This window comes from Lutra lutra, chromosome 1, assembly GCF_902655055.1.
Source record: "Lutra lutra chromosome 1, mLutLut1.2, whole genome shotgun sequence".
Lineage (NCBI taxonomy): Eukaryota > Metazoa > Chordata > Mammalia > Carnivora > Mustelidae > Lutra > Lutra lutra.
In genome coordinates, this window is record NC_062278.1 from 8186051 (window position 1) to 8213131 (window position 27081).

General features: G+C 38.9%; 1 protein-coding gene across 2 annotated transcripts in view; it reads right to left on the bottom strand.

Annotated features, from left to right (window-relative positions):
- The window catches only part of TTC3 (tetratricopeptide repeat domain 3), a 124625-nt gene that overhangs the window by 76615 nt on the left and 20929 nt on the right, over positions 1-27081 (bottom strand). For both annotated transcript variants that reach the window (XM_047720000.1, XM_047720001.1), the window contains exons 9-14: positions 26970-27064; positions 25813-25875; positions 15943-15997; positions 2002-2164; positions 1006-1051; positions 59-179 (exon numbers count right to left, since the gene is read on the bottom strand). In XM_047720000.1, the coding sequence (XP_047575956.1) occupies positions 59-179; positions 1006-1051; positions 2002-2164; positions 15943-15997; positions 25813-25875; positions 26970-27064 (543 nt within the window). The remainder of the gene's footprint in view (positions 1-58; positions 180-1005; positions 1052-2001; positions 2165-15942; positions 15998-25812; positions 25876-26969; positions 27065-27081) is intronic.

A 27081-nucleotide genomic window follows, 5' to 3' on the forward strand; every position in this document is an offset into this window, starting at 1 on the left:
AAACATGAGACTACCTATACTTGAAACCATTTTAATTTTAGCTTTTAACTGAACCTACCTTTAGATTCTGATTACCACCGTTTGCCATTTCGTGGTTAGATTTTCTGGAATCTTTTTCGGTTTCCACAAAGTTAAGTGAAGTACTAAATGCAGGTGCTGATAAACTGGGTATGTAGGCCCTGAGAGGAAATACGAGAAATAATAATTTTATTTCTACTGATTAGCATGCATTTTTAAAAAGTTATCCTTCAAATAAATAGGTTCCAGCAAATACCACTTTTCTTCCTTGAAAGCAGGGTCATACTGTTTTTAAAAAGGATCACCTCTGAGATTGGGCTTTATATACAAATATTGCTTTAAATTTCATAGTAAAAACTCAAAATAGATTAAGAACAGTTCAATATGTATTCTGGTTTCTAATATTAAAATAAGTAATTCTCCCGGTCTTAAATTTAACAGCTTCAATATCTTAGGCATCTAAAGCATGTGGGGAAAATATCTATTTTTAGTGCCAAGTAATAAATGTAGAACCCTAGCTGTTATTTGTTTCCTTGTGAGTATATTCGAATCTGTCTGTTGTCTATTTCTAACAGAAAGTGTCCTAGTCCTTAACAAGATACTGGGAGGCTGGTGGCAGATGTTTCCAGGACAGAGGCTAAGGGTTAAAGGTACAGACTGTGTCCCTGCTCTCTGCCAGGACCCTCAATGTAAAAACTGCTCCCACCCAAGCACAGTGACATTCACTTAACACTTCACCCACCTTTTCCCAAGGCTTAGGCTACTGAGCTCCCACAAATATGCATAGAAACGTTTCAGTAAAACAGTTGGCAAAACAAATCTGACAATTCACAGGTCACCTGATCTGAGACACAAACCCCTCTTTCTTCCCTCGCCAACTTTACTGTGGTTGTTATTAGCCACAAAGCATCAGATAGAGTGATTCTTAAATCTACAGGGCAAAGCCATCCCAAGTAACAGCTACTGATCTGATTGGAATTAACTCACCTGCTTTCATAAAAGGCTTTAATTGGATTTCTAGTTGGTGTTCGACCTATAAAAATCAATCACACACATGCACAGTAATCAGTGGACTGGCAACACATACTTTGAAGAGATTTTCAAATACCCCTTAAGCTGACAGTAAGAACATCAAATTTACAGAACTGAAAAATAAACCTTAATAATTTTGTATTTTCAGATGTTCTGAGTTTTAGGATGGCGTCAGCAAAATGTTACACAGCCTTATTTGACATACCATTACATGTGATCATCGACTAGATGCAGGAGTATATAAATCTGAATCAGAGATGGTACCTGTCTTCAAGGAGCTCACAATCTTATAATCACGTTACATTGGATAATAACAGCTCAGCTCAGCTCCCTAAGACACTAAATACCCAAAAAGATAAAACAGGAAAGACCTGTACACTAAAAGTATAGAGTAAGGGAATTTCAGGCATTGGAGAAAGCAAAATACTTAGGAGAGAAAACAAGAGAATGAAAATCTAGAATTCCTAGCCCACACACCTGATTTGTGATATATGTGTACATACCCACATACAGATGTATATATGCAAAAATGTTCCGCATGCTATAGAATGAGCCACACACTTGGTGCAAAAACATCAAACAATTCTACTGCAGGGTCTTTTCTTTAAGAAATAACCATAACGGAGGAAAAACTTTTAAATAATTTTGTTTCAAAAGTCTTCACTTTACCTAAAATCTCAAGGTGGCATATTTTACTACAGAAGAATAAATAATAATTTGTTATTTCAAATAAAAAATTCAAATCATTTATAATTACCTAGTGGAATATAGCACTAACATACTTCAACACAGACAGAAATGGAAAACTTCAGTGACTTGACCAAGATAACGTAACAAAATAAGCACAAATCACCTGAGAGTTGATTTACGGTCCTCCATGAATCCAAGAAACCCACCTTCAAAAGTTTTAAAGGGAATTCGACTGTAACCAAAGAATCTTAGGTGAAATACCTTGCAGGTCTTCTATTTGTTTTTGTAACTTTATATGCTGCTGAATTAGATCCTTGATTCCCTCAGGGTCATTTTTACAGAGTTTTTGAGCTTTTATGTTTGCTTGCAGGGCCCAGTCATATTCCCCCAGCATAGAAAGAGCAGCACAATAACGATAATGACCCTGTTCCAAAAGATAAATTTAATTTTTTCTCAAAAATATGCTTAAGTTAAAGAAAATAGATAAGGAAAAATATTTTGCTTGCAAACTAATTACTTAAAATGTTAGATTAGGATCCTATCAATGAAAAATTTTTAAAAATGTTAGTACCTATGAGGAAATAAAATTACCTAAATGAGCTGAAGTGAACTTATGAATAGTATTTATAATAATTTTAACTAGAGATCAGTATTTTTGCTTAAGAGATTTCTGTACCCCAAAGAAAATAATTCAACCTTTATTATATTTTACTAGTAAAGAATGAAATATATTATTTTATGCCAAATAAAGTACAAAAAAATTCATTAAAAATAAGTAACTTAATTTTTTCAAAATATTTTAAGGCAGTAATAGTCTCTAAGTCACTATATTCCCTACACTTTGAAAATCAAAGAAATTTTAGAGCTGAAAGGAACAATCAGCTAATACAGTCATTTTCCAACCCCTCCGAAGGATATGGTCAGATAAGGGGTACATCTAGGCTAGATCTTCCATTCGGTTTGCTCTTAATCAGCTTTTAATTATTTTATCTCTAAATGTAGTTCTTGGCTTTAAGAAAAGGTCCGAAAACCACAGATTTACTCAGTTCCAATGATCAGGGATTTTGTTTTGTTTTGGATGCTATAGAACCACATCCTGGCTGGCCCCATTTACGCTTTTTGGGAAATCTATCTCAAGGACGAACATTTTAACCTAGAAAGCTAATATTACCAAGCCTGAAGTTAGTTAACTCAACCACCCCCTCTTCTAGCTACTCACAAACTAAACTCCCATTGTAGGCACAGTATCTCCACTTGTGAACTGACTTACTCATGAAAGAGGTTAGAAATTGGCCTAATGTCCTACTTATTTAGAGGCAAACCAAAGAATCCTGACCTTATGACTCCAGGTCCAGAGCTTTTTCCTCCTTCCTACAGATTTTACAAAGAATATTCTCATTCTAAGAGAAACTACTAAATCAAAAATAAGTAACCCTTTTAGCAAAGATGAGCTTTTCACTAAAAAAAAGCCAGAAAACTTCGGGGACGTTTGTTCATGCAGGTTCGGTACATATGTAATCCTGCTCCTGCACACCATCCCAAGTTCCGAAGCACTGTTTTAGCCAGACTACTTAGACTCAGATCTCAATCAGACTGCATTTGCTCAAACTTTGCTTTTCCTCAAAAGGCATATGAAGATAAATCTCTCAGATATGCCACAAGACCAACATCCTATCACCCAGGACTATTTCAACTTCAAAATTTAAGTAATTACATTAAAAAAGCAATCACAGCATAAGATACATGACAGATTATAAACCATACCTGCTAAATTTATAAAAAACATTTTTTTTTTAATCTTCCCCATCCCCCGGCTCCCCAGCCTCCCACCTTCCTTATCTTTTCCTGGGTCCTTTTCCCTAAACTCTACAAAACCTAGTATAATGTCAATTGGTTAAAAAATGAATTTATTCAGATCTCATTGCTCAGGTTATTTGAATGATGCTCAAATTAAAAGGTATCTCAGAGAGTTTTCTGTACCCAATTACAATACAAAGTTTTACTTTTCTTTGACATTACCTCATTCTCTTTCACATATACAGAAATTCCCTATTGTTCATCTGCCTAGCATCCCCTCCTTTTGGTGCCACCATGTCCCTACTCCACACAGCAATGGCAGAACTGGGACTAGTGCTCCATCTCAAAAATGAATGGGGAGAAGCATATGACCCAGGAGACCGACCAACTGAAATACGCACCATTTTCTAGGTCATAGGATCAATCCACTGGTGAACACATGGCTCAATCAGGATCAGTGTGAGGCACCCGTTAGGTGTACTATATAGATACTAAAAGAGGTTCTACTGCCACTAGAATTAACAGTTATTAAGGATATCAGTTTGGGGTTCCCACTACATGGTAAAAGTCTTTTTCAAAAAACCAAGAGAGCCCACACTCTAATTACCACTAGTGGTCAAGATGGAGTTAACAAGGATTTGGATTTATACTCTTGCCCAAAACAAATAAACAAGGACAAAACACATGAAACAAAGGTTTGCAAGACACTGAGTGATTATCAAGCAACAAAACAGAGTGACCCCTGAAAAACACAACACAAGACCTATGACTGCTCCAGCTTACTGAATGGAATTTCTAAGCCCTGGTACAGGGAGAAGGAACCCAGGCAGGGACACTGGCAGTCTCAGTTCAGAAGACAGAGACAGGAGTCCCGGAGAGCTAAGGCAGCACACATTCACAGGGCAGAGGACCAAGAGGAGACTGCTCCACAGAGAAATCCTGAGATCCTTACCTAGTCCCCCCGAGTTGAGTCTTCAGGTGAATACTAATCAGTATATGCATGTGGGACAACCACCTGAAACCCAAATCAGGGGAAGAACGACTAGAAAGACTAATAAGGAAACAAGAGTCAGCACTCACACAGGGCCACAAATAATTCCTGCTTCTACCAGCCAGACTGGAAAACATCGTAATCCATGGAGTAATGGGCAGAGTGTTCAGAAGCATTTTGATTCAGTTGTGAATAAAAAGATAGCCCTTGACCAAATACCACTATGGTCCCACCTATCAAAACTTAAAAACAAGACTCCAAAGACTTACACTGCTTCCAAGTAACTTTACTGCATCCCAAAAGGAAGCTCAAAAATATTTATAGATACTACAAATATCAGTATTGATAAAAAATTACTAGGTACGCAAAGAAGGAAAATATGATCTATAAGAAGAGAAAAATGAGTCGACTGAAAATACTCAGAAACGACACAGATGATAGAATTAGTATACAAGGCCTTCTCTGCGTAGAAGGGTCAGGGAGAGACTCGTCAGCGAGAGAATTTTTCAAAGAGACAGCGAGAGAAGGAACACAAGCAGGGGGAGTGGGAGAGGGAGAAACAGGCTTCCCACCAAGCGGGAAGCCCAGCGTGGGGCTCAATTCCAGGACCTGAGAATCATGAACTGAGCCAAAGGCAGACGCCTCATGACTGAGCCACCCAGGTTGGGCCTCTTCTCAGGCTTGACTTCTGCACATCATTGGGTATAAAAACCTTAGTGCAGATGTGGAAAAACTGTGCAGAGAACCCTCTGATTCTGATAACTTCCAACATGAAGAAATGCTTTTCAAGGATTTTTAAGAAGTCACACAAATTAATTATCCATTAGAGAAGCAAAAGTTATACATCTATTTCATCCAATGACAAATCAAGAATATCTGAAGTTGGCAAGATGGCAGAGGAATAGAAGACTGAAATATCATCAGGTCCCAGGACTTCAGCTAGGTAGTTATCAAACCATTCTGAACACCTACAAACTCAACAGGAGATAGAAGGGAAGAAGAGCGGCAATTCCAGGAACAGAAAATCGACCACTTTCCAGAAAGTAGGATGTGCGGAGAAGTGAATCCAAAGTGACAGGAATATGGACCACAGTGGGAGGGGCTGGCTCCCGGCAAGTGGGAAGGGCTGGCTCCCGGCAAGTGAGAGAGAAGCGGAGCACAAAATGAAAACATTTACAAGTCTGCTCCACTGAGGAATGTCACTCTAGAAGCTAAGCAGGGGGTGGAGCCCTCCGGGTCTGAGGACCCATGGGGTCGCATAAAGACCAGGGGTGTCTGACTTTGGCAGAGTTGCCAGGTATCGGAGCAGGGAAGCCAGTTACAGAGACGGAGCCAAGGAGTGGGCTCTCAGCTCAGGGTTACCTTAAAAAACCATAATCCAAGGCACAGTCGAGCCACTGCTCTTTGAGCAGGGACCCCAAAAGTGGCAGATCCGGAGAGACCCCTCCTTCCTCCTCTGGGAGGAGCAGCTCGGGAGTGTGCTGCAGGAATCTACTGGGTTTGGAGACGCCAAACGGTGCCATGCACCTGAGAGAGAAACAGGCAGTCACAGGCTGGGTGAGCTCCAAGTGCAGCTAGTGACCAGGGAAACAGGAGGGATTGACTGCTTTTCTCTGAGGGCACACTAAGGAGTGGGGCCCTTAGCTCTTGGCTCCTACAGGGCCAGAGACTGTGAGGCCACCATCCTCATTCCCATTCTCCAGAGTTGTACAGAAAGCATTCAGGGAACAAAAGCTACCCAGAGCAAACCCAAGCAGATTACTTAGCCTGGCCCTGGTTCTCTAAGCAAAGAGAGAGCCTAAAAGTAACAGACCAGAAAGGAATAGAGACAATATACAGTAACAGTCACCTTACAGGCAATACAATGGCACTAAATTCACATCTCTCAATAGTTACCCTGAATGTAAATGGGCTAAATGCCCATATCAAAAGACACGGGGTATCAGGCTGGGTAAAAATACAAGACCCATCGATATGCTATCTACAAAAAAACTCATTAGAGACCCAAAGACACCTCCAGATTGAAAGTGAGGGGTTGGAAAACAATTTACCATGCTAATGGACATCAAAAGAAAGCTGGAGTGGCAATCCTTCTATTAGATATATTAGATTTTAAGCCAAAGACTATAATAAGAGATTAGGAAGGACACTATATCCTACTTAAAGTGTCTATCCAACAAGAAGAGCTAACAATTTTAAATATCTATGTCCCTAACATGGGAGCAGCCAATTATATAAGCCAATTAATAAAATCAAAGAAATACATTGACAATAATATGATAATACTAGGGGACTTTAACACACACCCCCCTCACTGAAATGGGACAGATCATCTAAGCAAAAGATTAACAAGAAAATAAAGGCTTTAAATGACACACCGGACCAGATGGACATAACAGATATATTCAGAACATTCCATCCCAAAGCAACAGAATACACTTTCTTCTCTAGTGCACATGGAACATTCTCCAGAATAGATCACATCCTGGGTCAAAATCAGGTCTCAACCAGTACCAAAAGATTGGGATCACTCCCTGCATTTTTTTCAGACCACAATGCTCTGAAGCTAGAACTCAATCACAAGAGGAAAGTTGGAAAGAACTCAAATACATGGAGGCTAAAGAGCATCCTACTAAAGAATGAATGGGTCAACCAGGAAATTAAAGAAGAATTGAAAAAAATCAGGAAAACAAATGAAAATGAAAACACGACTGTTCAAAATCTTTGGGACACAGCAAAGGCAGTCCTGAGAGGAAAGTATATAGCAATACAAGCCTTTCTCAAGAAACAAGAAAGGTCTCAAGTACACAACCTAACCCTACACCTAAAGGAGCTGGAGAAAGAACAGCAAAGAAACCCTAAACCCAGCAGGAGAAGAGAAATAATAAAGATCAGAGCAGAAATCAATGAAACAGAAACCAAAAGAACAGCAGAACAGATCAACAAAACTAGGAGCTGGTTCTTTGAAAGAACTAATAAGATTGATAAACCCCTCGCCAGACTTATCAAAAAGAAAAGAGGAAGGACCCAAATTAATAAAATCATGAATGAAAGAGGAGAGATCACAACCAACACCAAAGAAATACAAACAATTATAAGAACATATTATGAGCAAATATATGCCAGCAAATTTGACATTCTGGAAGAAATGGATGCATTCCTGGAGACATATGAACTACCACAACTGAACCAGGAAGAAATAGAACACCTGAATAGACCCATAACCAGTAAGAAGACTGAAGCAGTCATCAAAAATCTCCCAACAAACAAGAGCCCAGGGCCAGATGACTTCCCAGGGGAATTCTACTAAACATTTAAGAAGAATTTGGGGCGCCTGGGTGGCTCAGTGGGTTAAGCCGCTGCCTTCGGCTCAGGTCATGATCTCAGGGTCCTGGGATCGAGCCCCGCATAGGGCTCTCTGCTCAGCAGGGAGCCTGCTTCCTCCTCTCTCTCTGCCTGCCTCTCTGCCTGCTTGTGATCTCTCTCTGTCAAATAAATAAATAAAAATCTTAAAAAAAAAAAAAAAGAAGAATTAATACCTATTCTCCTGAAACGGCTTCAAAAAAAAAAAGAAATGGAAGGAAAACTTCTAAACTCATTTATGAGGCCAGCATTACCTTGATCCCAAAACCAGACAAAGGCCCCATCAAAAAGGAGAATTAGAGACCAATATCCTTGATGAACACAGATGCAGAAATTCTCACCAAAGTTTAGCCAACAGGATCCAACAGTACATTAAAAGGATTATTCACCATGACCAAGTGGGATTTATTCCTGGGCTGCAAGGTTAGTTCAACATCTGCAAATCAATCAATGTGATACACTACGTTAATAAAAGAAAGAACAAGAACCACATGATCCTCTCAACAGATGCTGAAAAAGCATCTGACAAAGTACAACATCCTTTCTTGATCAAAACTCTTCACGGTGTAGGCATAGAGGGTACACACCTCAATATCATCAAAGCCATCTATGAAAAACCCACATCAAATATCATTCTCAATGGGGAAAAACAGAGAGCTTTTCCCCTAAGGTCAGGAACGTAGCAGGGATGTCCACTATCACCACTGCTATTCAACACAGTACTAGAAGTCCTAGCCTCAGCAATCAGACAACAAAAAGAAATTAAAGGCATCTGAATCAGCAAAGAAGTCAAACTCTCACTCTTTGGCAATATGATACTTCAAGTGGAAAACCCAAGAGACTCTACGCCAAAACTGCTAGAACTCAGACAGGAATTCAGTGAAGTGTCAGGATATAAAATCACTGCACAGAAATCAGTTGCATTTCTATACACCAACAGCAAGACAGAAGAAAGAGAAATTAAGGAGTCAATCCTATTTACAACTGTACCCAAAACCACAGGAATAAACCTAACCAAAGAGGCAAAGACTCTGTACTCAGAAAACCATAAAGTACTCATGAAAGAAATTGAGGAAGACACAAAGAAATGGAAAAACTTTCCATGCTCATGGATTGGAAGAACAAATATTGTGAAAACGTCTATGCTACCTAAAGCAATCTACATTGGGGTGCCTGAGTGGCTCAGCGGGTTAAAGCCTCTGCCTTCGGCTCAGGTCATGATCCCAGGGTCCTGGGATCGAGCCCCACATCAGGCTCTCTGCTCAGCAGGGAGCCTGCTTCCCTTCCTCTCTCTGCCTGCCTCTCTCTGCCTGCCTCTCTGCCTGCCTGTGATCTCTGTCGAATGAATAAATAAAATCTTTAAAAAAATAAATAAAGCAATCTACACATTTAACGCAATCCCTATCAAGATACCATCAATTTTTTTCCAAGAAATGGAACAAATAATCCTAAAATTTATATGGAACCAGAAAAGACCCCAAATAGCCAAAGGAATGTTGAAAAAGAAAGCCAAAGTTGGTGGCATCACAATTCCAGACTTTAAGCTCTATTACAAGGCTGTCATCATCAAGATAGTAAGGTACCAGCACAAAAACAGACACATAGATCAATGGAACAGAATAGACAGCCCAGAAATAGACCCTCAACTCTATGGTCAACTAATCTTTGACAAAAAATGGAAAAAAGACAGTCTCTTCAACAAGTGGTATTGGGAAAACTGGACAGCCACATGCAGAAGGATGAAACTGGACCATTTCCTTACACCACACACAAGAATAGACTCAAAATGGATGAAAGACCTCAATGTGAGACAGGAATCCATCAAAATCCTTGAGGAGAACACAGGCAGCAATCTCTTCGACCTCAGCCGCAGCAACTTCTTCCTAGAAACATCGCCGAAGGCAAGGGAAGCAAGGGCAAAAATGAACTATTGGGATTTCATCAAGATCAAAAGCTTTTGAACATCAAAGGAAATAGTCAACAAAACCAAAAGACAACTGACACAGTGGGAGAAGATATTCACAAATGACATACCAGATAAAGGGCTAGTATCCAAAATCTATAAGGAACTTATCAAACTCAATACCCAAAGAACAAATAATCCAATCAAGAAATGGGCAGAAGACATGAATAGACATTTCTGCAGAGACATTTAGATGGCCAACAGACACATGAAAAAGTGCTCCATATCACTCGGCATCAGGGAAATACAAATCAAAACCACAATGAGATACCACCTCACACCAGTCAGAATGGCTAAAATTAACAAGTCAGGAAACGACAGATGTTGGCGAGGATGCAGAGAAAGGGGAACCCTCTCACACTGTTGGTGGGAATGCCAGCTGGTGCAGCCACTCTGGAAAACAGTATGGAGGTTCCTCAAAAAGTTGAAAATAGAGCTACCCTATGACCCAGCAATCACACTACTGGGTATTTACACTAAAGATACCAATGTAGTGATCCGAAGGGGCACTTGCACCCGAATGTTTATAGCAGCAATGTCCACAATAGCCAAACTATGGAAAGAAGCTAGATATCCATCAACAGATGAATGTATAAAGAACTAGAGGGGGGACGCCTGGGTGGCTCAGTTGGTTAAGCAGCTGCCTTCGGCTCAGGTCATGATCCCGGCGTCCTGGGATCGAGTCCCACATCGGGCTCCTTGCTTGGCGGGGAGCCTGCTTCTCCCTCTGCCTCTGCCTGCCACTCTGTCTGCCTGTGCTCACTCTCGCTTCTCTCTCTATGACAAATAAATAAATAAAATCTTTAAAAAAAAAAAAAAAGAACTAGAGGGTATTATGCTGAGTGAAATAAGTCAATGAGAGAAAGACAATTATCATATGATCTCTCTGATATGAGGAATTTGAGAGGCAGGGCGGGGGTTTGTGGGGGTAGGGAAGGAAAAAAAATGAAACAATATGGGATCGGGAAGGAGAAAAACCGTAAGAGACTCTTAATCTCATGAAACAAACTGAGGGTTGCTGGGGTTTGGGGGGTAGGGATAGGGTGGCTGGGTTATGGACACTGGGGAGGGTATGTGCTATGGTGAATGCTGTGAAATGTGTAAGCCTGATGATTCATAGACCTGTACCCCTGGGACAAATAATACATATGTTAATAAATAAATAGATAATACACACATACACACACACACACACACAAAGAATTAGTAGACAAGAACATTAGAACAGTTACCATAAACATATTCCACATCTTCAAGAAGTCAAAAGACTGAACATATTAAGATGTGAAATACATAAAGAACACTCAAACTGACATTCTAAAGACGGAAGTTATAGCATTTAAGGTGAAAAAAATACATCAGATGAAACTGGGGAAGATTAGACATTGTAGAAGAAAAAAATCAGTGAACTCAATACAGCAACAGAACCCACCTAAAAAGAAACACTAAATGAAAAGGGAGAAAAGAGACTGAAAATAAAGCTAATAAACAGGAAAGAAAAATTGAGAAATGGGAAGAAAAAGGTGTATAAACCTGGATCCAGCCAAGCCTGAAGGTAATGCCTAGACTTTTCAATTACATGAGCCAACTACTTAGGCCAAATCTGAGTTAGGTTTTGTCATTCACAAACAAGAGAGTCTTAATATACCCCTCAATATTAAAGGTTCTTATGGACATCTGTGAGGCTACCGGTTTGTATGCTACATAACAATATCAAAAAGGCAATGCAGAGAGAAATGTCAAGAAATGTCTCCTGACAATACCATAAAAATTCCCACTGTATGGGATACAATGACACATCCTTCTTAGGCCTGAAAGCACAGGCAGGGCAGTTGTCATTGTACCAGTCTTCTCTATCTGGAAAGAAGGCACAACAATGGCCCACCCTCAGAGAATCTACAGAGAACCTCGTTATACATGTTTATGTCCTAGAGGCATGATTCAACAGACGTGGGCTCATAGTTACTCTGAAGCAGAAGTACAGAATGCACCTTGCACAGTTCACCTTTGCTTCTGAAGTCTAAGCTACCTTTTAATGAGCACTTCTTTCCAATAAAAGAAATTGAAAAAATGACTTAGGTATATAGTTACATTTTTTTTAATACTTACTAGGATTTGTGTTTTTCATCTATACAAATATTTCTGCAATCTTCATAAAACATGCTCCCTGCTCAGTGGAGCATCTACTTTTCCCTCTCCCCACTGCTCATTCTCTCTCTCTCTCACTACCTCTGTATCTCTCTCTAATAAATAAAATCTTAAACAAAACAAAAAACTAGGGGCACCTGGGTGGGTGTCTGCCTTCAGCTCAGGTCATGATCCCAGGGTCCCAAGACTGAGCCCCACATCAGGCTCCCTGCTTGGCAGGGAATCTGCTTCTCCTTCTCCCTCAATCCCTCCCCTTGCTCCTCTCTCTCTGTCTCTCAAATAAATTAAAAACAAAAACAAAAACTAAACATATTCTTGTCATATGATCCAGCAATCACTGCAATCCAGCAATCCTTGGTAATTACCCGAAAGAGTTGAAAACATGTCAACACAAAACCCTGCACATAGGTATTTATAACAGCTTTATTCAAAATGACCAAAACTTGAAAGCAACAAAAATATCCTTCAGTAGGGGTGCCTGGGTGGCTCAGTTAAGTGTCTGCCTTCAGCTAAGGTCATGAACCAGGAATCTCAGGATCGAGCCCCAGGCCGGGCTCCCTGCTCAGCGGGAAGCCTGTTTCTTTCTCTCTCCTCTATTTACTCTCTCGCACGCTCTCGCTCTCTCTCTCTCAAATAAATAAATAAATGAGTAAAATCTTTTTAAAAAGTGTCCTTCAGTAGGTGAATGGATAAATCAACTGGCACAAGCCAACAATGAAGTATTATTCAGCACTAAAAGGAAATCATTATCAAGCAATGAAAAGACATGGCAGAAACGTAATGTGTGAAAGAGAAGCCTATCTGAGAACTGCATACTGTATGACTCAAACTCTATGACATTCTGGAAAAGGTAAAACTAATGGAGATGGTAAAAAGATCAGTGGTTGCCAGGGGTTTGGAAAGGCAGATCAGAGGATCTGGGGGATAGTGAAAACACTCTGTATAAATCAAAATAATGGATAAATGTCATTACACATTGTCCAAACCCAAAGAATGCATAACACTTAGGGAGTGAACCCTTAAACTACAGACCTTGGATGATTATAACGTGTCTGTGTAGGTTCATCAATGTTCAAATTATACCAGTCAGTTGGGGGATGCTGATAATGGGGGAAGCTATGCATGTGTGGAGGTTTGTGGAAGATTACCTTCCTCTTAATTTTGCTGTGAGCCTAAATTTGCTCTAAAAAAGTAGTTTAGAGAGTGAAAATTTTCTGTTCAATAAATTAAGCCAGAAATAAACACTCTACATCGTCCTCAATGTAATTCAGAATCTTTTAGTACTCCTTTATTCTGAACTGACAATAGAAAATTCAATGGTAACTCTAGAGAACTAAATTCAGAGTCTGAGTTCAGTAGAAGGGGGAAATTGGGAGGGGGAGACAAACCATAGAGACTGTGGATTCTGAGAAACAAACTGAGGGTTTCAGAGGGGAGGGGGTGGGGGGTTTGGTGAGCCTGGTGGTAGGTATTATAGAGGGCACGTATTACATGGAGCACTGGGTGTGGTGCATAAACAATGAATTTTGGAACACTGAAAAGAAATAAAATAAAATGGGGGGAAAAAAAGAAAATTATTTTTTTTTAATCCCCCCCAAAAAAATTCTATCATCCACAGAATAAGTATTTATGGAGCACATGACGAATGCCAGGTTCAGTGATGAACAAAGATTCTATACCAAGCACAATGACTCCTAGTAAAAACAGCCACAAACTGATCACTCTCAAACAGAAGCACATCCAATGCTGGATTCTAAATCCACTTTTGTCTCTTACTTGCAAAAGTCACTTTACCTCTCTGGGACTCAATCTCTTCATCTGTAAAATGAGGTATTTAAAAACAGACTCCAAAATCTGGATGCAGGAGTCCACCTGGGGAATTTCACAATCCCCAGACTCTGATACACTACTCGGTCACATGAATCATAATTTGGAGGACTCTAAAATTCTCTGATTAATACTCACTCTGATTTAAAAACAAATTATGTAAAGCCAGGAATGAAGTCCGAAACATGTATCTTTCTGTGTCTTATTTGAAGCTCTACTTTAAAAAAAAAAAGTCAGGTATTTTTTGTGATTTAGGAAAATACAGTGATTAATATCACAAACACCTAGAATTAATCACTAACATTTGCTATATTTGCTTTAGATTCTTTCCTACTAAAAGAAATAAAACCATACAGATACGGCTAAAATCCTCTTTGTACCCTCTCTAATGTTTCCTTCTCTAACTGCCCAGAAAAAAACATTATCATGAGTTTGAAAGGTATCTTTCGGGCCTATATTATGCTTCTACTGCTTTTTTTCATTCAACACTATTTTTTAAAATCTATAAATGCTGGTCAACCAGTTAACTTATTCCAACTGCAATCTAGTATTCAGTTCATTCATTCACTAAGTCAACAAATGCTTACTAGGAAATGTTTGCTATGTGCCAAGCAGCTTGTCAGGCAGTCCAGATTCAATAGTGAACCAAGCAAACAAACAAAAAAAATCCATCCTCATGGATCTCACATTGTAGGGGAGGACACACAGTAATAATACATACAGTATGTTCAATAATGTTAAATGCCAACAGGAAAAAAGTAGAGCAGGGCAAGAGGGTAGCAACTGTCTAGGCAGGGGTAGCCTTGACATTTTAGTAATGTGGCCAAGAAGTTTCCACTGAGAAAACTTTCAGTAAAACATCAAAGGAAGTAAGGGAGCTAGCTCATGGTCTGGGAAAAGGCATTCAATTCTAGGCAGAGGGAAAAACAAGTACAAATGGGGAGTGGGCCTGGCATATATAAGGAACAGTTGAGGAGGCCAACAGGTCAACAAAGAGTGAACAAGGCACAGAGTGGTAGGAGTGAGGTCAGAGACATAATGGGTGTTTAAGAAAGAGGGACAGAGCAGATCAGAGGAATAACTTTGGTAAGCGAAAACATCATATCCATCCCTGCTTTATCAATGGATAGGTAGGTATCTGCACTTCTATGCCATTAAAACACCACTGCAATGACCAATTTGCATATTTTGCCATGTGTACATATTGCGAGAATGTTGTGGGGTACACATACTTAGAATAATTACAGCGTATGCACATCATAGTGCTCTCCAAGTTGGCCTCAACCAATTCTCACCCACTGGTTTATGGAAGGTTCCTGTTGGTAGATATAGTTACCAACGCTTGGGACTACTAGTCTCTTTAACCTTTGCTGATCTAAAGGACCTAAACAGTATTACATTGTTTTACTTACTTGCTTACGTACAAGTAGGTCTGTTTGGAAGCTCTCTATTCTGCTATCTTGGTTTTGGTTTTCTAACTGTACAATTTTAAGTGCTAGGAAATAGAACAGAGGTTATATCTATTGCCCATTCAGGGTTTCTCTTATGTGAAATGCATGTTTCTTTACTAGACCATTTTCTACTGGGTTTATTTATTATAACTCTTCGCATATTTAGGACAAATTATCTCCTTCCAGGCTTATGATTTCATTCATGGTGTCTTTTGACATACTGAAGTTTTTCAGTTTAATATAGTCAAATTTATGCAACCCCCAATACTGATTTGTGCACTGTGTGTTATTTAATAAATCCTTTCCCACCTCGAGGTTATAAAAGCAGTCTCCTATAACTCCTCTCCTAAGTTTTAAGTTTCATTTTTCATTGTAAAGTCTTTACCCCATCCAGAATGTGCAGATGCTGACATCTCAGTCACTAAGGTACCCTCCAGCTTCTCAACATTTCTACGTGCTACTTGTCCTGCTCAGACACACACGGCCTCTCACTGCTGTGTTAAGTCTCCTTTCTGATTATGGAACTGAAGATTCCCCTCTCACATTCTTGAGCTTGGTATAATTTTATCCAGCATTTCTACATACAAATTTACATCCTCTACACAGATTTTTCAAAAGTTATATGGCATTACCTGCCCAATGTAAAGATAAAAGCAACCTACCTTTGTCCAACTGCTCTTTAGGATAATAGCTCTCTTTCCATCACCAAGTGCATTTCTAAAAAGAAAAACAAGAAATATTCACTTTTATTTTTTTTCATAAAGGCACTATAAATTGTGTATCTATTTGTACTTCTTGAATTTTCTAGAAAAAAACCTAGTTAAAAATAATTTCTTAATTTTTAAAAATCCATATATGTCCATTATAGGAAATTTGGAAAATACAGAAAAGTAAAATAAAAGGAAAAAGTCACCCAGAGTCACAATCACAACTACCCAGGAATAACTACTTTTCATATTTCTGGAATGTTTCCTACACATACCTACATCTTATCTGTGTCTAACTTGTTATTATCTACATAGTTTTTCATCACTACTTTTGCATGTCAGCAAGACTTCTGATCTCCAAAAAGATACCTCCCAGATCTTTCACTCATCAGCTAAACTGCTGTGGACAGAGCATAAAAGCTGAGACAGATGGGAGTTAAGTTCAATACAACCACTAACTCTCCTCAGGACTGTTTGGGAACTTATTAAAGCTTTGGCCTGCTTTCCTGTATGTAAAATGAGGATGATTAATTCTAATTAGTTTAAGCCAATCACGGCAATCTCACTCTCCTTTCTACTGCCTGGTTTGGGGGTAATCATATGACCCAGTGCTGGCCAATGAGAGTTTAGAGGACTCATCACTCTTAAGATTTACAAGGAAGAACAAAACTAGGTAACTTATACTACCAGACAGCAGTACCTACTAAAAGACTATATATAGTTTTTTAAAAAAAAGTCTATCTAAAGACAGATGACCTGACCAACAGATTAGGATAAACAAATCAGAAACAGATGCATACAGTCACCTGATCTAGATGACAAAAATGACCACCGCAGTGCATCAAGAAAACATATTCTTAAGAAAGAGTGATGAGTCAATTAGACATTCATACCCATCTTGAACCTACCTCTCACTAACTGCAAAGTTAAATAATCAAGCTTTTAAAAGAAACATAGAACATTTAGCTGATGTTAGAGAAGCCAGAGACTATTAAACAGAAGCCAAAAAGTGATTATTATAAAGGAAAAGAACTGATAAACAGCACTATGTTCAAGTTAGCATCATCCATTTGTTTAAAAAAAAAAAAAGTGACAAGGCAAGCCACAGAGTGTGAGAAGCTATTTGTAATGCATATATTTGACCAATGACTCAAATCCAAAAAATTTTTTTAAAAAAACCTAAAGAATAAGACATTGGCTCAAAAGAAAAACAAAAACAAAACAAACAAACAACAACAAAAAAAAAACAGCAAAAGATCCAAACAGGCACTTCACAAAAGAGAATATCCAAGCGGTCAAGAAGCATATGAAAAGATGCTCAACTTAAATAACCTTAATTGACTTAAGGAAATGCAAATTAAAATCATAGCACTGTATCACTACATACCCATCAGAATGTCTAAATGAAATGACAAAAATAATAAGTGTTAGTAAGGACGTGGAACCAAAACTCTCATATACTGCTGGCAGGAGTGCAAAATGATACAACCATATAGGAAATTATATATGAAAGCTAAGTAGAAGCATACCCTTGTCCCAGCAACTCTACTCCTTAATTAGATTCTCAACAGAAATGAATACATATGTTCACAATGATACTATCTGTAAAAGCCAAATACTAGAAACTACCCAAATGTCCATCAACATTAGAATGGATAAAATGTGGTATATTCATGCAATAGATGAACACTGTACAACTCCATGCAACAATATGGATCTTGAAAAACAATGCTGAATGCCAAACATAAAAGAGCACATACCATGACTATTTACATTGCACAAAAACAGGCAAAACTAACCCACTGCGTTGGAAAATGGGGTAACAGTTAACCTGGGGAAGAAGGTAGGTAGATTAGGAGGAAGAATTTCAGAGGTACTGGAGTTGTGATGTGGGTATCAATTACTCATGTAAGGATTCTGAAAATTCAACCTATATTCTTATGAATTATACACTTTGCAGTATGTGTAATTTTTTCTGAAGACTTTAAGAGTGATTCTTTTGCTGGTGACGGTAATGTCCAGCTTAATATGTGAATTACAGTAGCCAGAGGAGGCAGACTGGAGTCCAAGTCACACAGCGAGACTAGAAAAATCCTATGTCTTTGATAACATTGTTGAGGCACTAAATATACAACCTTAGAGCCACCTTCTTCTGCATTTCTTTAATGAGGTTTTCTTCACCATTTAAATAGGGTTTTCTGTTACTGGCAATGAAACACATCCTAATACAATGGCACACCTCATCTCTCCACTGCTTCCCTCTGCAAATGCTTTCAACAACTGCCTATACTATTTCCTTTTCCTTTCATCTCAACCCACTCCAACCCAGGATCTACAAGATTCCCATACACAGGTCCTCCTGTGGCAACTAAAAGATGTCCATATTGCTCAATCTAAATTCCATTTGGCTTCTCAGCAACAACAGGCACTACTGGTCACTTTTTTTCTTCCTTCCGTGATGTCACACTTCCAGTTTTCCTCTTACCTCTCTGGCTACGTCTTAACCGTCTCCCACGCTGGTTCATCTCCCCTTAATTGACCACTACTTGTGTCCCTCAAGGCTAAGTCCCAGTTTTCAGCTCATCCTTGCTCTACACCAGTGGGTCTCAACCTTGGCTACACATGAGTACCATCTGGGGGGCTGCTAGAAGCCCAAAGCCCAATTAATTAAATCAAAATCTCTGGGTTGGGATTATTTCTTCCCAGGTTGATTCCAGGGTGCAGTAAAAGATGAGACCCACCTCGCCAAGCAATCTCATCCACATTTGCAACTTCAAATTATCTAGATTAACTATCCCAAGTATGCATCTCTTGCCCAAATACCTCTTTGGAGTCCAGACCCACATAATTCATTGCCAATGTGACATTCCAACTGGGATCCTTCAATCCTTCATCCTGGGATCCTGCAGGATGTCCAGGAGTGAAGTTAAGTTCTACTTCCTACAAACGTATCTCTTCCACTGATCCCAGTATTAGGGAGTGAGCCTATAATCCATGAAGCAGCTGAAGGCAGAAAGTTCATAATAGTTCCAAACACGAAACCATAAGCAATCTCTGTTCATTTTACCTCCAAAATATCTCAAATCCTTCCACTCCTCCATTTCTGCTACCATTACTCCACTAAGCTACCATCACCTCTGGCCTAGAGTACTGCAACAGTGTCCTAACCCAATTCATGCTGCATCCTCCCCAAACCCATTCTCCTCACTACAACTAGGTTGATCTTTCTAAGGTCCTAATCATGGCATCTCACCTCAATTTAAAATCCTTTATTTATCGATGCTCTTCAAGGCCACAGTTATGTAGCCTAAAAGACCTTCCTTGGTCTAGTCCCTGACCACCACTCCCCTCCTCTGTATTCAGGCCATCTGGCACACTATTAATTTCATGAGTGCAATATCTGCCCTCCCAGTGCTGGCCCACTGTCTAGAATACAGAACTATGTCTGGTTTTGCTCATTTCTGACATGGCTAGAAGCAGAACACCAATCATACTTATTAAACCAATGCTGAATGTTATTGTTATTATAATTAATAAATACTATAACCACAGTACTATGTTGTTACAATCACATACATTATAAATATATTAGTGTGTTTGTATGTATATATATATAGATATATCTATAAACTATAATGTACTTTCACATTTACTCGCATATGACCACATCTTCCTACTAAAACAAAGTAGGCGTAATAAATTACATGGTGTGATTGCTCATCCAACCTAGTGTAGCTGAGGTGTACAGACTTGAAAGCTGGTATGACTTTAGCATGGGCAATACATCTACACGATACATCTATGAAAACAGGAAGACTCAAGAGATGCAAATGGTTACTTACTCCTGAAGACCATGTGACAAAATGGTAAGAGTACTGAACAGAGGGTAAGAAAGAATGTTCTAGCCTAGATACTCCAACAGAATACATATTACACAGGGAAATGTTATTTCTCCAGCCATCTCACCTTCATAAACAATATGGCACATTTTGCCCTAAAACACGTTGGAAGCAAATACATATTTCTCCCTCCTCTAGCTTCCATGCGGATTTGCTAGATTAATCACTTTTGAGCTCTCTCCTTCCCCACCCCTCACTAACTTTTCCTGAGGATAAATAATGGTGGGGAGGGGCACTAATCATATGTGGCTAAGCCTCTTTTTTTTCTCTCTTTGGAATCTTATACTGAACACTATCGTTATACCAGATTCCCTTTTCCTCCAAGCTTAAAGTTCACAAAGGTCCCCGTTGCCAGTTCTGTCTGTGACCATGGGTGAGCAAGAAGTCACTTGGCCTTCAGACTCTTCGGTAAGGCCCTACTCTCCAAAAACTGTGTCAGCACTGGAGGGAAGACTGGATCACCATTTGCCTTGTCTTCCGTGTCTATTTCTTAACTGAATCTGGACTTCAGAAGAAAAGAAGATGCTATTTATTAACTCTCTCAAACTACAATATATGTAAGAACTTCACAAGTCATAAAAGGATTTTAACTTTCTTTCTTCCCTACTATAAATCATCACTTCTAGGGCCTAAGACCAACAAAGAAATAATGATGTCACTCTCCAAATTCCTAGATCTTAACAATGAAGCAACAAGAGCAGAATTCAGATGGTTACTGCCACATATGCAGTGAGTGATAACCACCGACTGAATAAACACATACATTTAAATCAAAAAGTTAATGTCTGGAATTAAGATTACATAAGCTCTGGGCACCTGGGCAGTTAAGCATCTGTCTGCAGCTCAGGTGATGATCCTAGGGTCCTAGGATCAAGCTCTGCATCAGGATTCCTGCTCAGTGGGGAACCTGCTTCTCCTCTCCCTCTGCCTGCCTCTCTGCCTACTTGTGCTATCAAATAAATTTTAAAAATAAAATCTTTTTTTAAAAATTACATAAGCTCTTTCATCCAAGTAAAAGAAATCAGGAATTTATCAGGATATACTCACACCTGAATATAGAACACAACTAAAAGGATAATCATTACAAAGCTATAATTTTTTAAAACTGAAGTAATTTATATTCTAATATAAACTAACCAAAGCAGCAGTAATCCACTGAGTAGAAGACTATGGAGCCATGAACAAAAATAAGGGTATATCTCCATATACACTAATACACAACAAGCTCCAAGATTTAAGTATTAAAAAAAAGGCAAGAAGTACAACAGTATGTATAGTATGCTCCCACCCGTGTTAAAAACACACACACACACACACACACACACACACACACACACCCATACATATATATGCACATCACATTGAATCAAACAAAACTGCCTACATTCTGGATTATAAAAATGGCAACTTCATTTGGTCCAACATACTAAGTGCTTATATATGCATAAGATATTATGGAAATACATAAAACACACTGAAGCTCCCCCCATGCACTAGGATTTTCTTAAGTATGTTCCACGCCCAAGCTGGGGCTCAACTCATGACCCCAAGATCAAGAGTCACACATTCTCTCCTGAGTCAGCCGGGCACCCCCAAACTAGAGTTTTTTAAATTCTCATAGGAACATGACATTGATTTGATTTATACCTCTGGCCTCAGAGAAATTCAGAAAAACACAAAAAAAAACAAAAACCAGAAGTCATTCAAAGGCTATCTGCCTGCTATTAATCATAAGTTGGATCTAACAGAAGAGAATATGGTAGGTAGTTAAACACTGAAGGTCAAAGTAAATGCCAAGTTTAAAATTCCATAATTTTCCAAACTAAATTAAAAAAACATCCAAGGCTCAGCTTTCCCTTTTTCGAATTACATTTCCCCTTACACAGTTTATCACATCCCATCAAAGAATTCAAATTTCCACATAGGAGTACCAGAAAAAAGAATAAAACAGTAAAGAGGCACAGCCTGACGATACACCTCACATAAGTACTGTAACTACAGAACCCATGGATAGGTCTAATTACTTTTAGATTCTCCTTTAAAAATATGATTACTTCAATTAAAACTATCATTCTAAAGTTCCCTATATATAACTGCCAAATTGTAAAGTGAACTTCTGGAAAACCTGAATAAAAGGACATTGCAGTCATGATGGGCATTTGGGATACAGTGCACAGAGTCCTGAGCCTAAAGGACTCAGCAGAAGCTGCGGCAGAAAGTAGCGTATTTCCGCACAGCCCCCCACCCCGGCCCCATTCCACAGATTTCCCAAGTGCGACATTCGCAGACCTGGAGGTGCACACATTATGATGAACGGCAGGAGTTCAGATGGGCTCTTGGCCTCACCCACATTCATCCAAAGGTAGTACAAACCGTGACTACCTGGCATTAAAGCCACCACCGGCACTTTGACCATTTCTTAATGAAGCACTTTCCCCACACATATCTCACCTCGGGCTCCCCACCATTAGTCTTAAAACACTTATATTTCTCTTCTTTCGAGATTACTTTCCCTTATTTTATCCTTGCTATTTTAGTGAACACTGTTTTTGTTTTGTTTTTTAATCTTAGGTGCATTTTTAATTTTACTATTATAACTTTTCATCACATATTTCAAGTATACATAAAAGTACAGACAATAACATTAAAATAGTCAATACCCTTGTACCAGCTTAGCAAGATCTTAACATTTTGCCATATTCACTTCAGATCTTCTCGCAGAACTGTTATAGTCGACAAGCACTGTGTACCACTTACTCATTACCAATCCTTTTCCTTCTTTCCCTCCCCAGAGACAGCCACTCCACGGGCGTTTAACATGCCCATGCATTTATAAAACATTTTTAATACATAACTATGAATTAACTATGTTTGTCGCTTCGCATAGTTTGACATTATATAAATCGCATCGTACAAATCATTCTGCAACTTGCTTTTTCACTCAACATTGTCATCATTTTAACTGCTGCATAAAATTCCATTGTATGAATATACCATCATTTATTTATCCATTCTCCCACAGATGGACATTTAAGTTGTTTCCATTTTACTTTTACAAACAATGCTATCGTGAAGGCTTGTACGTATCTTCTCAGGTACACATTTGAGTTTGGAGGATAGGAGCCTAGGAGAGGGCTGCAGAGTATGCACATCTTCACCTTGCCAAATTGCTGTCCAAAGTGATTGCACCAATTTACACTTTCTCCAGCCGAGTATGCAAGTTTCTTTTGTTCCACATCCTCTCAAACACTTGGTATTATGAGGTTTTTAAAATTTTTGCCAATCTGATGGACATGAAAAAGGAGACTCAAAGTTTGTAATCTGCATGTCCTATAAGGATACTCATGTTTATCGACTATTTGAACCATTTAAGTTTTTTTCCAGCTTTCACATTGCCCTTTGATTCTACCAACCCCTTTCCATCGGGATTAAGAGCAGAAACTCTGCATCCAGGCTGCCTGGCTCCATCACACCCACCTAGTTTCTGTGGATACTTTGCTTGACCTCCCATTTCTGTTTCCTCATCTCTAAAGAGATAGCAGCACCCACTTCACAGGGTTGTTGAGGGCTTTTTGAGCTTGTATGCATAAAGTGCTCAGAACAGTGCCAGGGAGGTTGGATGCTTTACTCCCAGGTGTCCCACAGCTGCTCAGCCAGATTCCCATGACAGATCTACCAAACCTCAGATGTGAGAGCTTCAATACATCCCAACGTGGTAACTCAGCTAAAGGGCATGGGTCCTTCTGTTTCAATGGCACAAGTGAATCCCTGGCAACGTGTTCCCTTCTGAAGTCACATTATCTACTCATTCCACCAGGAGTGAGATGTACTGTAAACTCAGAAAACATTATCCCTACATTACTGAGTAAGTCATATAAACAACATGTGAGAAGGTGGGAACCACCAAGAAAATTGTGTGGCACAATGTTTCCGACATTGACATCTAATACATATCGGTGACTGCCTGAGAAGGAAATGTTGCTGACCTGCATCTAGTGAAAACTTCGATGGTGCTGAACCACAAGCTAGACTCTCAGGAAGGAGGTACAAGGATCGATGCACAACCCTGCTCTTGACCTTTGCCTCACCAGGCTACCTGGCTTCTGTAACTCTACTTTGATGCACCTCCTTTGCAGCGCAGTTTTAAGAGGATCCTCCTCGAGTGTCTAGCATTCAACACTCATGAAAGAGGGCAGAAACCCCCTGGCTTGCCTCTCCGCTCTCGGAGCTCCCCTACGCAGAGTGGATGACCTTTTGCCCAATCAAGGTTCCGATTTTCACAAGAGGCTAGCCAAGTTGCCAACCTATTCATCTTGAAAGCACAGATTCACCATCAAACAGCATAGGAAATCTGCAATTCTGGACCTAGCCAGATGCAATAACCTAAGGACATTTGCAGCTCATTTCTTGTCAGAACCAGTTGAGGACAGTGGTATTGATGGAAGACTGTGTCCAGCCCATCCATTCCTCTAGTCTAGATAGCCTCGCTTTATCCACGGCTTAAGCCATCTAAAAGCTGCATAACGTTAATACAGCGGTATTCTCCGAGGTGGTTGGATTACTGGTGATTTTTATTTTCTTCTTTTTAAACTCTTGTATTTTCCAAATTTTCTACCATGAGAATGTGTTCTGTTTACAATAAAAGAAAAACAAATGTTATTTTTAAAAGCTACATACTTGGAATATACGCTCTTCCCCACTCCCACCCTCCCGCATCCCAACCGTAAGTACTTCAACTAAAAACCACTAGTTTCAGACTCTCTGCTTTCATCAGAAAACTCCACAGAAAAATTTATTTGCGAAACCCAAAACTGCACTTTCAGGGAGTTTTCTGCTTTGAACAGGAATGCTGCTGAGGTTCTTCTCTACTCCTTCACTCACTTCATGTTACTTGTAAGTCATACAAGGAATTTCTTCCAGAACTAAACATCAGGAAAACTGCTTCACCTGAGCAACTTCTGTCCTTTTTCTTCATGGACAGTGAGAATCATGTAACTTGTCAGGTTTTCTCCTTTTATTTTAAGCAACAAAAAGGTCAAATACAAGTATGAATTATAACTATTAACTGTGTAGGACCTTATCCCTATATAGCTTTATTTTGAGGATCCCCAGCTCTAAATTGGTTTTTTAGTTTGTTTTGTTGTGTTTTTAATATTCTTCTACCAAGCAGATTTATTCCCGAAGCCACTCTAAGCCCTTCTTACAGTAAGGCAGGACATAATTAAATGTAACAGCATACATTGCTCTCTATTAATACTTGTAATTTATATCCTAAAAATTTTAAACTGAGGGACAACAAAATCATGGTGCAGTGTTAACAATCTCTTTCAACTAATAAAAACTCAATGTAACATAAGAAACTAAGAATTAATTAAGAAATTAAGAATTAATTAAGAATTAATGATGATTTTACTCTGATGGTTAAACCATTAAATTTCTTTTCGTTCTTTCACTTACAAATGAGATCTACTTAATTTTTTTATACTAAGCTATAGAAAACAGCAAAAATTCTTCCAGAATTATACAGAATAATTAAGAGAGCAAAAGAAGATAACACAGGTACGATAAACACAGACTTCAACATCATCAGATAAGATCTGTATTCAAATGCTGACATCACTACTTATGAGTAAGTATGAGTCTGCCCAAATGTAAATGTGGAGAATAACATTAGCTATTAAGTGTGTTGTGAGACCTAAGGAACGATGTAAAATACCTAAAACAGCACACACGTTATCCATTCAATCAGAACAGCTGCTGCTGTCGCTGTTATGCATAAGCCCTACAGAGCCCCTTTAACCATTTAACTATGATTGACAAAAAAAACTCCTGAAGGATTTTCTTGTGTATCTGCAGAACAGAAGTATTTCTCAAAAAATGCGTATTTAACGTAACAGCTCAGTGACGGGTACTCTAACCAACTTACCTAAACTGTCCAGTGCGAAGAAAACAAAGAGCTCGGTTACCATAAAGAAGATGATTTTCGGGTCTTTAAAAGAAATAATGTTTGGTCAGTAAACTACATTATGTACAAAACCAATAAAAAGCTCACAGAAAAAATAAGGCATGAAAAACTTTACATCTGTGTGGCAGAGCAGAAAGAATATAGGAGTTGGAGACCTAACTGGCTAAGTCTTCGTTCCTTTACTTCCTACTCAGTAACTTTGTTCAAATCAACCTACACTTCATTGTATTCAAAATGTTCTACTTTTCTGCCTAGCTCATAGGAACATTGTGAGGATCAAATGAGGCATATTAAAAAGCTAGCACATCATAAGTATGGTGTAAGTATAAAGGACAGAATTATGTAAGTCAGGACTATACCACTTTGACAAAGAACTCTGACAAAGTCTGTAAATTTCAACAATTTAAATAGCTTCATTTCAAATTTTGTCTTTTCTCATTTAATGTTTTTTTCCTCAGAACAGAGCAGCAGCCTTCCAGATATGGTGTGCTGCCCTGATTTACTCATTCCCCATGGAGATAAGCAAGGTAGGAAAGACAGTAGCTGTCTACAGCACATCCTCCAAAGACTGCTACAGTATTAGATGGCCCAGCTAAGATATCAATAGAAACCAAGTGTAAGGTACACATGCATGGAAAGCTAACAATTTCTAGCGGCTGAGCAAACAGAAGATGAGGTAGAGAGAACACAGACTCTCTCAACAATTCCAACTATTAACCTTTAAAAGTTCCCTCTTAGAAAGCAAAAATTCCTGAATGGGTAATATCTTAATTATTAGTAACCAGCCCTTTAGCTAACAATTTGGAAGGTATTACCTGAAGGCAAAACGAGAACAAGAAAAAACAGGTGACCTATACTGGAAAGCCTAAGAGAAAATGGGCAGGGTGGAAGCAATATTCAAAATTCTGCTTAACTTGCTTGAATTTTACTACTCAGTTAAGTTCATCTACCCAGGCCATCCCTAACACTTCTAATTCCTAATGGTGAGAAAATCTATTCTACATGGCAAGTTGAGGATACTCTCTCCCAATTCCTTGCCTTCCTTTTATTTCTCCTGACTAGCATTCCAACTTGATCTGCCACACAAAAAGGATCTCATTGTTCTATTTTGCTCTTACCTATATTCAATGGCTCTGGTGTAATAGATAATAGCTATATCAAATCTTTCTTTTGAAAACTCTTCATTTCCCTTCATTTTCATTAGCTCTCCTTGCTGAGAAACCAACGTGA